Source organism: Berghia stephanieae, chromosome 1 (assembly GCF_034508935.2).
Source record: "Berghia stephanieae isolate SIO BIC M18660-M18661 chromosome 1, UCSD_Bste_1.3, whole genome shotgun sequence".
NCBI lineage: Eukaryota > Metazoa > Mollusca > Gastropoda > Nudibranchia > Aeolidiidae > Berghia > Berghia stephanieae.
Window position 1 is genome coordinate 78,094,253 of NC_088360.1, and position 11,919 is coordinate 78,106,171.

The following is an 11,919-nucleotide window of genomic DNA, read 5'->3' on the forward strand; positions in this document are numbered from 1 at the left end:
GAATAGGCGAGCTTTTAGTTCTCTACCTGCGCCGCGGTCAAGAGGTCATTCACTCCATCAAATTCCCGACCAGTGCAACGGGTTATCTCCCGCGATACTTAACTTATTTGTTACTGACATCTGGTTAAATTACAATCGCTTTTTGCACAACCACAGTCAATTTTACCAATTTAAACAAATTTTGGCAACACATTGAGAAAACTTTGATCTGTATTTTGGTACCAAACACTCTATCATTAGAATTACTGTCTTTGAGATATTTTGCATTAAGATATCAGCACAATTTTGATTGTCTGATCGTCTGATGAAGAGGACAGATGAGGGTATGGATGAATATATGGATGGATCGATAAATAGATGTTTGCAATGGTGGATGAATGAATGGATAGATAGATGAGAGAAAGAGAGAGAGAGAGAGAGAGAGAGAGAGAGAGAGAGAGAGAGAGAGAGAGAGAGAGAGATTTTAATTTCATTAATGAAGGACAAAGGCATTGATCTATAACTGTAAAAGTCACTCTGTATCCTCCATAGCCTCGTGATTTACAAGTGACATATTTTGTGCTGTTTCCATACTTTTACATAACGGGGCTTCTAATGTCGCCCTGTTGCTGTTCTTTATTATTTTTGCGTTTTTCAAGAAGGTTGAGCAAACATTGCAATCACTGATTTATTTTGATTTTATTTCGACCAGATGTGGTGACTGTGCATGACTAGTTGCTGTTGTCAGTGCTTTCCCTCATCTTTGTTTTTAATCCCCTGTCTCTGTTGGGAAAAAATGTAATATCGCCTAGCAGGCATCGTGTCCAGTTCTACATGTTACGCGTTGCCGTTGGTCAAGGACCCTATTTAAAGCGTTTTAAGCACGTCTAGTGAAAATTGCGCTAAATAAAAAAGATCAAAATCTCAACATTACGTAGTCTGTCATGACACTTGTAGCGCATAGTTTTGGGGGCTTTTTAGCATAGTCATTATCAATGTCCACATTAAAGATGAGATAAATATCTGGATTTTAAGAGTAGTATCTGGTAGTAAATCCTGAAACAATTATGTTTTGAGATTCGTTTTCATTTCTTCTGTGTTTCTTGACTTTTCTACAAAGCCTACACAGATCATTCAAATGTTTATCATGAATTTCTTGAGTGTGCTCCATGACTAAATGTAATTTTAAAAAATCATAATAAATTAAATTTTGTTGACGCACAGATGGAATTTTAGCAACTTACAGTTCAATTATAATTGATTCTATTTGTGAAAGAATAGATTTGTTCTATGTTTCTGTTTGAAGAATTCAAATTTTTATTGGAAAAATTAATGCATTTTAAATTACAGAAAAACGGTCAATTGAGGATTGAAATATCACGATCATTATATACAACACTGGCATAAAATACATATGAATGGAAACAGGAAATCTTGATAAATATTACAGAGTAAAGAAATTTGAGTTTAAGCTCATTGTGAACATAAATCGACTGGTATCACCCGATATCACCGTAACTGAACTCACTAGGGAATTCCCCGTAATTTGGCATGCGTGACCCCGGGTCAACCTCGGGTCATCACTTGAACTAAGTTACCGCTCAGGCGATATTTTCGTTACTGTGCCGGAGGACATGACCAGTCCATCTCCATCTTCTTCCCTGTACAAGAAGAGATACAGGCTCTAGCCCTGTTCCCTTAATCAAGTCGCTGTTTCATATGGTTTGTTACCAGAATATCCTCAGTGTCTTCCTCAATCATTTCTTTTAGAACGTGTTTAGCTTTTTACAGATGCTCTTTTTCAGGGTCCATGTTTCAATGCCATATAACAACACAGAGAAAATGTTGGGTTTGAAAAATCTGATCTTTGTTTTGGTCTGTATCCTCTTTGATTTCTAGATATTTCCAAGAGCTTTAAAATCACTCCGGGCTTTTGAGAGCCTCTCTAAAATTTCAGCCTCTACAGTTCCATTTCAAGTGACCTTGCTCCCCAGATAAGTTAATGCCTGGTCTTCCTCTATTTCTTTTTGTTTCCAAGTGTAACTGGTGCTTGTGATTTGTTATCAATCCTAATTGACTTTAGTTTTTTCCACATTTTCAACCCCAACTTTTAGGCATTACTTTGGACTACCTGGCAAATAACATTAAAAGGGTTTGATCTCCACGACTTTGTTTTGGTGTCAAAAAGTATTATGTCATTCTTTTATTACATTCAAAACCCACAAAAATAGACAATCACAAAAACAACAACTTGAAAACGATTTTAAATAAATAATAATTTTTGAAAAAAAGAAGAAGCTGATGAGAAGAGATTTGTTTGGTTTCTCTCTGTATTAAACAATAGAACATCAACAATGAGTTGATAAAACTGAAAGTGTAACTGTTTCTCGATAAATGTTGTTTTGCTTATTTGTTTGTTTGTTTGTTTTTCTTTTCTTTTACTTTAAAAAAATCTTTTCTCTCTTTTAAAAAGAAATAAAGAACTAACGATGCTTGTATTCATCATTTCAGTGGAGCTGAAAATTTAGAGATGGGTCATGGAATCGTCACAAGTAAGCATCTTGATACAAATCTGCTAGAAGCTGTAGATTGTAAAAAGTAATAAACCAAAATTAATATAACATCTTCAAAAAAGAATGAAATACCAAACACGGAACATTTCGGCCTCAAACCCCTTCTCCAGTAAACATTTAAAATTAATTAAATCATAAATACATTGATTAAAAACCCAAATTATTGTTGTGCACGGAAGAAGGGTTTTGAGCCCGAAACGTTCCGAGGTTTGGTAGTTTGTTAATTTTTGAATCTGTTTATTTCATTTTTGTTTATTACTTTTTCAAGTAAGCATCTTACACAAATATCCACATGGATTTTATGGCACCAAACTCTCTCCAAACCATAAAAGTATCTAGGGATTTTGAAGATACTTTGGGTGATCCTTTTAACTCACTCAACCCCAACTCTCTAATTACGTAATGTCCCTTCTCACAAGAGAGTGACCAAAAAAAAAGTATATATATACTCCATTAAATTGACCTGTACATGGTCTGACTCGACAACAAATCATGTAGAACTTAAACACAGTAGTATTGGTAATACGCATATAATTTGTAATTCAGAGAACAAAAAAAAAGGAAAAAATGATGGGGTAAAAGCATGACGTAACTACAGTTACTCTAGTCGGCCATGGGTAAAAGTAATACTAGGATTGTCGGTGTTAGGGCTGAGTGAGTTAAAATTCTTAAAACACGAAGGCGAAGGCGAAAGCATGTGATTGAATGAGGCTGTGTAAATGTCGTCGCTTAAGTCGTACTTCTGCCTGCCCAATCCAACCTTGAGCAGCTCTTTCCAACCGGGACCTGTTCAATCTATCTCAGATATACAATTATAGTGCGGATTAGACGTGTTTCCGATCATTATTATTACTTAATCTGTCCAACTACTATTAAGAAATGCGAATTAGAATTGCTAAAATGCAAAAAGTTCTTGATGCAAATTCGTACATTGCAAACAAATAAACTTGCGAATAAGACGATATTTGCGGCTCTGTGGTCTTTGATATGACACTCGCGCTTTCGGACCGGAAGGTCCTGGGTTCGAGCTTCGCTCGGCGCATAGCTGAGTCCTTGGAATAGACTCTTTATTCACATTCTCTCACCGTACTCAGGTGTAAAATGAGTACCTGGTCATTAACAGCGCTGTCTCTGTCGGGACAATTGTAATATCGCCTCAATGGCGTCTTGTTTCGTTCTACATGTTAAGTGTTGCTGTTGGTCAGTGACCATTTGTAAAGCGCTTTGAGCATGTTTAGGGGATATTGCGCTATCTTTAATTAAAAAGCTCAAGTTATTTCAGGACAAATGTCACAAGAAGGATAATGATGGCCTAGCTTGGCAATAATATTAAATTCACGTTTTGTGCTTGAGAGGAATCGGAGAATCTGTTATATTTTAGTCCTAATTTCGATAATTTGGTGGTTTCAGGCAACAATTTTCAATTATTCATTGACAATAGGGAAGAAAAGTGTGATGTCAAAAAACTGGTTCCTATTTCATTGGAAGTGTAAAAACCACTCTATGCGTTTACAAAATAATTTTACCATTTGTTTAGTTGGTGAAATCTTTGGCCCTATGGGACGTGATGTGGACTCATTGGTAGCTATGATGAAAGCAGCTCTGGTGACGGAAATGTTCAAACTTGATCCGCTCCTGTCCCAATTATTTTGGAGAGATGAGGTAAAAGAAAGACTTAAGGGCATTTAAAAACACATGATTAAAATGATTTATGATTTTGATTATGACATTAACTCACTCAACCCTAACACCGACTATATCCGTAGTTTACCCTGGTTACTTTTACACCATGCCTATTTATTACATATTTCTTAGACAAATTATAGGCGTAGTTATGTTTTTAGTTATTACATGTTAATGGTAGTTGAATAAAACTATCTATGTACATGCTCATTTTTAATACATTAAAAAAAATTTTAAAGTAGCAAAAATCTCTAGGATTGAGTGAGTTAATAGATATGAAAAAATTGTTCCAAACCACTTGACAAGTTGAAGATCTAACCTAACCTTCAATATGTTAACTCTAATTCTCTTGCTTAATATAATTATATATACACATCATTAATTTACATATTGTTAAGCGGTAGAACCCATGTTCAGGAAGTAATATATTGCAGTACACCTCCATTATAGATTACTTACTAAAGTAGCAGTATGTTTATGAAGTCAATGAACAATTAGGTGTTTACCAGTCTTAAGCTACATTTTCTATCTGTTTCGCTATCATACACATGTGAGGGGAAAGAATTTTACAACACGATATTGAACAGCACAAAGCGGGTTTAGAAGAGATAGAAGCACTGCCCATCGATGGCTGAAAGAAAGAACGGAGAAATATAAGGAAGAATTTTTCATACTTGGAATCGATATGAGTTCAGCTTTCGACACCATATTATGTAGAACCAAGTTCTGTCAATCTTTAACTCATTCTTGGACAAAGATCATGTGAAGCTCATAAGACACCTATTATCAAATACTACATTACAATTTGAATCCGGCAGAGAATTAACAACAATATTAACCTCAATTGGATCCGTCAAGGAGACAGATTGAGTCCAATTCTACTCACGATTTACCTCGAATCGGCCATGAAAGATCTAAGACCAAAATTACCACCAATAAAGAAGATCACTCGTGAATTGATATACGCAGATGATACAGACCTAATCTTTGAATCAGAATATCAAGCGAAAATATACTTGCCAATATATAATATCAACTACCTTAGAAGCATGGAATCTGAAAGTGAATCAATCCAAAACAGTATATACAAAAATCAAAAGAAATTTAAATGAATGGAAAAGTGTACGTAAACTAGGCAATTTGATCAACGAAAATGAAGACATTGGAAAACGAAAACAGTTGGCCACCAATGCATTTAACCAACTCCAAAATTTATGGAATAGAAATAACATAATCAGTGAGAATAAATGAATACAGATTTACGAGGCAGAGATTATTCCGATATTGACATATAATTGTGGAACCTGGGGCCTCACAAAAAAAGAACATAGAAAGTCTCGATTCATACCACCGCAAACAATTACGTCGCGTAATCGGAATCTACTGGCCAGAGACAATTACAAATACTGACCTCTATGGAAAAAAACAGAGTCCAACGCCAGAGTACAATAATAAAAGAACAGCGATGGAGGCTATTTGGTCACATCTTACGTCGAGAAAATAACATCCCATCTAGTGGCGTGTCATCCTTACAATATAATGTGGTGCCAGAATAAGAAGAAAATTACTTAAAACATGCTGTATTTGTAAATACAAAAGAAAGAAAGAAAAATTAAAGAAAAGACTTACTCAAATAAGTAAGAGGCGGTATAAACCATTTCTTAGTTTGTTTTTAAAAAATGCCGTAATCCATTTTTAAAAGATGGATGTGGTGCCAGGCACGACGCCCTTGACCCATCCCAAACTGCAATGACACAATATTTCCTTCATGGCAACAAATAATATGTAGGGAGACCATCAACATCAATAGTAACTACCCTGAACCAGGATCTCTCTACATATCAGAAATTTCTGGATTCAGATGAGGCCGAATTAATCCCTGAAGAACTAAGAAATACTGCAGTGCCCTCCGTACTAAAGTCACAACAAGATCTTGACAGCCTCAAAAGTCTCGTCCAGGACCGTGACCAATGGAAACAATTAACAACATGGATGGAGAGAGCAGCTATACTTATCGACCATGACTGAATCACACAATTCTCAGCAAGCGTCATTCGGACTGCGAAGCTTACTACTAGCACTATTGAACAGCATAAGTAAAAGAATAAAATTAGACACGCGAAGTTACAGCACTCTTTTATGTAGGTTCGTATCTTTTGTTTTAGTTAAACAGTCTGAAATTTTGAGATCCACTGTGGAATACTCGCCAACTTAAGATATCAGTCACAGTCAACAGCCGTGTGCTTATTCAGAAGTTTATCGTAAGGGGTTACATGCAAAAAGTGCCTTACTCAATCAAGAACACAATGCCAAGGTCAGAGATTTTCGATCGTTCCACACACCTAAGTCAGCATTGCTTGACTTTGATACACTACGAGACTCTTCCGCTCTTTGATTGATGCCACGGCTAGTTTATTAACTATTGAAATGGCTAGGTATATGTAAGTAATCGAATTATTTCAATAAAAGAAAAAGTAAAGGAAGAGAGAAAGTGTAGAATGCTTGTATTTGCGCTCTTATTGTTTTTTACAGAAATAAATGTCTTTTTTTTTTCTTAGCTATATTCGTCAAATAAGCCTATGAAGATTGGATTTTTCACGTGTGACGGTGGTGTAGAGCCCGTGCCAGCCATCAAGAGAGCAGTGGATATGGCGAAACAAGCACTAGAAGCCAGGGGACATCAAGTATGTTGTGCATGTGATTAATTGTTAATACGTTAAAGTTTGATATACTCTGCAACTAGAATAAAACGATGGGGTAGTGGGTAGATGTACAATTTTAGCAACAAATTTGGTGAGGATAATTGCGGTAGTAGCTCTATTATTGCAACAACAACAATTACCAATATTACTACTACTACTACTACTACTACTACTACTACTACTACTACTACTACTACTACTACTACTACTACTACTACTACTACTACTACTACTACTACTACTACTACTACTATCTCTACTTCTTCTTGTTCTTCTTTCATAAAATGTTTCGGGTTGAGATGAAGTCTCGGGTTTAAGAAGTTCCAACAAGTTTCGAGTCATTCAAATCGGTCGATATTGTACGTAAAACTCTTCTAAAAATGACACTTTGTCAGTGAGTTACATTATTATAGTCCAGTGATGCTATGAGTCTATGTAAAATACTCAAAACCGCCAACCGGATATAACGTACTAATATACAAAACTGTATGTAACCTCGAACGTTTATAGTCTGATTGATATAGTTTTGTGGGAAGTAATCATCAAAATGGCTGTCTAAAAACATTAACAAAGAGCTGATTGACGTCAATTTCGATCGTTCTATACGTATGAGAAATATGTCGACTAATTTCCTGTAATACCCTTTCAGGTTGTTGCGTTTACACCAATGGACGTCGTGAGTGCTGTCACAGACTACGGAATAGGGGCCATTCTCAGTGACGGGGGCCAAATGTTTGACCATGTCATGTGAGTAGTACACATCACATGTAATCAATTGTGTCAAAACTATATTACGTCCTGCTGAATCTGGTGCTTAAAATTGAATTTTAAGCTTTGCTCATGAATTAGAATTCATGACTTACTGTTAGGGGTCCCGATAGCTCAGTGGGAAGAGCACCCGCTTCACACGCAAAGGGACCGAGATCAATCCCGGGTACAGCCGAGATTTTTGTGACCCCTTTTCCACAATGATAGGTGGTAGATGAATCTGTTAGACCTGACGGAAAGCACTTTGCGATAGACTAGCATCCTATCCTAAGGGTAGAAAGCAATTGCTATTGTCGGTTTCACTCTATAGAAACCGGGATAGACTCCGGCTCCATGGGCCTAGTGTCTCTGAAGGAGAACTTACTGTAAAATGGGTTGACTTTGCCTCAAGGGGTGGCTTTGCCTCTTTAGCTTTTGACAAAATATATTATATTAAGTGTTCTGGCAGTTTTTTTTTTCTTTTGATAAAAAATCGGCCTTTAACAAAAAAAAAATAACTGCAACAAACCTGAGAATAGTCAAAATGCTCCAAATCAGTTGATGCAAAGTTACCCCTTGGGGCCGCATTAAAGGACAGTGAGTTTTGTTTCTTTAATTCTGATTGCTTTGACTTTAACCAGTTAACTGTCGTACTCTGGACTGTCGTATTCTGGAAAGGCGCGTATTGAAAAATTTGGCCAGAAAACTTGTTTTTCAAATATCGACCGATTTGAATGACCCTCGTCTTAGCAAATACTCTCAAACCTGGGCCCTCGTCTCATCTTGGCAAAATCTCTCAAACCCGGGCCCTTGTAAAAACTCTCAAACCTGGGCCCTCGTAAAAACTCTCAAACCTGGGCGCTACGAGGCCCCATGTTTGAGAGTTTTTGCCAAGGTGAGGCTCATTCAAATCTATCGATATTTGAAGAAAGAGTTTTCTGGCCAAATTTAAGATATTGTTTTTTTTCCAGAATACGACAGTTAACTGGTTAAAGTCAATAATTCTCATAGGCTATTTTTCTTTACGACACATATAATACCAGATAATTACGGTGGGTCAATCATATGCCTATTGTATGGCTATTTCTATTATGTCATGCTCTGAAGAAGAAAAAAACGCATTGTGAAAATTTTGGACAAGAGACTGGTCCTTCAAATACCCTACCCATCAATTAAATTGACCCTCAACTTGTCAAAAACTCTCAAACCCGGGACTTCAGTGAAGTCATTTTAAGCAAGTCCTAAGTTTGAGAGTTTTTTGATAAGATGAGGGTCATCAAAATTGATGATTATTTGCAGAACGAGTTTAAAATGTGAGTTTTTTTCAGTGCTGTATGTAGTATTGTCCACTTATGAATCCAAAGAACAAAGATTGGACAAGAAAATTTCAAAGATTTATTAAGATAAGGATCACATAGCAAGAAGTCAGCAAATGATAGAAAGCAAACCAGAGATGGGGTTTTGTCTTAAGCAAGAACACTGTGCGCGCTCTAAAACTGGAATATAGCTTTAAAAGACTGCAACTACACGGGACAGCGTGGCTCAGCGGTACGGTCTTTGCTTCGTACCCGAAAGGTACCGAGTTCGATCCCTCGCAGCTGCGCTATGTGGCCATGAGTAAGTTACTTCACCCTAGCTCAATTTGCGGCGCTGCACTGCGGCTCACGGCTGGGTTATTCCAGTCTTCCCTTGGAATAGACCCTAGAGACAAATTTCCCCTATGGGATGAAGAACGGGAATTAAATTTTTTTTTTTACATTGTACAGATTTAGAAATGAGGTATTGACGTTGTATAATATGACAAAATGAAAGGTAGCTTCATACACAATTAATATGTTTGGTATCGATATCTTGATATACAGTCTTGTTGATTTTGAAAGTTTCAGAGTATTGTCCTTTAGCTTACTTTCGGCATCTTTTATTTTTCTTTAGCAATAAACTGAACTGCCCTTTTCTATAACTAACTCCTGAGTTGTTCAATCTTTTCTCAAAATGGTAATCAAGATGAAGTTTCCCATATTGGCATTTTCTCTATAACTTTTCGATTATTATTTAAGTGTAGAATGTAAAAACATGTTTAGCTATGAATCAGACGATCAGAACCCACCTCAACATAATAATAATAATAATAATAATAATAATAATAATAATAATAATAATAATAATAATCATCATCATCATCATCATCATCATCATCATCATCATCATCATCATCATCATCATCTTCACTACCATCATTATCATCATCATCCTCAACATCATCATCATCTTTATAATTTTTGTTATATCCTTATACATAAAAAGATGGGTAGATAAAGATTACTTCTCCTTATTAAATAAGCAATATGTCTGTCTAATCACTATCAATTCTTTAAAATGTTTCTTATATCTTTCCCCAGGCATAATGAAGTAATAGATCCTTCAATTTCTGCTATATTATTGCTGCCAAAAATCCCTTACAGTGTGCGACGTATATTGGCAAAATTATTGGTTTTCATGGTAAGTTGACACCGACAGAGGTAATTCGTGCTCCGACAAAATCCATTTCTTAAATTTTGACCAGAAAACTTTAAATTCAAATTTTGATAGATGGTAATAGTTTTTGACCTGCCAAATGGGCTCAATTCTCTTAATAGAAGTCTCGGGTTTAAGACTTTTCGCCAAATTGAGGGCAAGACAGAATTGTCAAAATGAACTTCGCTTTTGAAAGTATGTGCTTGGCTAAGAAGCTCACAACATTGCCATCCAGAAGTATAACGGACCAACACACAAAGCTATGTGTAACATTGAACTTTAATAGTCTAGTAATAATTACTTATAAACGCATATGGCAAAAATCAATAATAAAAACCCGAGTGACGTCAACATCATACATACGTAATATCAAATATATTTAGAAACAAAAACTGAAGACATGATTTCATCAACAGAATGAAAGTCCCAATTACCTCAGCACCTTTAATTCACATGACAACCTTTAAAAAGCTAAGAACACTTGCCCAGAGACTTATGGAAACAAATTACTGTCTGGATACTAAGAACAGACTGAAACACTTGAAGTAATACACACATTGTTCACGGCAAGCATCCATAGAGACTGCGCAGCCGTATTAAATAAATATAATTTTTTAAAATATCCCTTTATTCATCCCATATGGGCAATTTGTCTCTAGGGTCTATTCTGATGGCAGACTGGAATAACTCATGCGTCAGCCGCTGTGCAGCGACCTACATGAAAAAGGATTGCTGGTCCTTATGGACGTAGGAAGACCTATCTGTGTATAAAGCTTTGAAACTCATTGCATTGGGCATTGTGCAAATGTGCAAATTTCTTTTGCAATTTTTAGACATCGATCTTCAATTCGGCTCCCAATCTAACCCCTTACAATTTGCATATCAATCAAATAGAACTGTTGATGATGCCATTAACCTTAGTTGACTAATATTTACAGTCATTTAGATAAACTAAAGGCATATTACAGAATCCTTTTTCTTGATTTTGCTTCAACATTCAACACAATTCGGTCCCATTTATTTGTTGAAAAACTGAATTGTTTGAATGTAAAAATGGCCCATTTGTTTTGCTGGATTTTAGACTTTCTAGTAGAGGGAGAATTTGTAGAAATTAATGGAAACAAATATAATATAATCATGACAAATAAGGAGCCCATCAAGGGTGTGTTCTTTCCCTTTGCCTCTTTACGGTATGCACAAATGACTTTACCGGTGACTTGATCCCAATTTTGAAATTTGCTGATGACACTGCCCTTCAAAGGTTAATATTCAAAGATGATGAAACGGCGTGCAGGTCTGTGTTGATTAGTGTGAAGATAACTTCTTGAAATTAAATGTAGGAAAAACCAAACGATGATTTTTGACTTCAGAAAGAAAACAAATTCCATCAGATCCACTCAAGATTAACAATCTGATTGTTGAGAACGTTTCCGTTTACAAATATTTGAGTATTTTAATTAACAACAAATTGCAGTGGGATTTACAATCCGGTTCTTTTATCATTAAATTTAACAAAAGAATATACTTTATTCGAAAACTTTCAGAATTTGACATAGACAAAACATTATTCCCCCTTTTTTTTACATAATATCTGTTTTGGAGACCGTTATTATTTTTGTATTACAGCATGGGGTGGAAATGCCAGTATTTGTGACATTAAGAAAATTGAGAGGATAATTAATAAGCCTAGGAGTTGTACTCACCCGATTTCAAATGTGGAA

At 35.8% G+C, this 11,919-nt stretch overlaps 1 protein-coding gene across 3 annotated transcripts in view; it reads left to right on the plus strand.

The window, feature by feature from the left end:
• The window catches only part of LOC144957988 (fatty-acid amide hydrolase 1-like), a 40,702-nt gene extending 30,468 nt beyond the window's left edge, over window positions 1–10,234 (plus strand). For all 3 annotated transcript variants that reach the window (XM_078889564.1, XM_078889581.1, XM_078889573.1), the window contains exons 10-14: window positions 2,491–2,531; window positions 4,090–4,214; window positions 6,794–6,919; window positions 7,587–7,684; window positions 10,084–10,234. In XM_078889564.1, coding sequence (XP_078745690.1) covers window positions 2,491–2,531; window positions 4,090–4,214; window positions 6,794–6,919; window positions 7,587–7,684; window positions 10,084–10,192 — 499 coding nt within the window. In that variant the 3' untranslated portion in view covers window positions 10,193–10,234. The remainder of the gene's footprint in view (window positions 1–2,490; window positions 2,532–4,089; window positions 4,215–6,793; window positions 6,920–7,586; window positions 7,685–10,083) is intronic.
• Window positions 10,235–11,919: the final 1,685 nt, after the last annotated feature.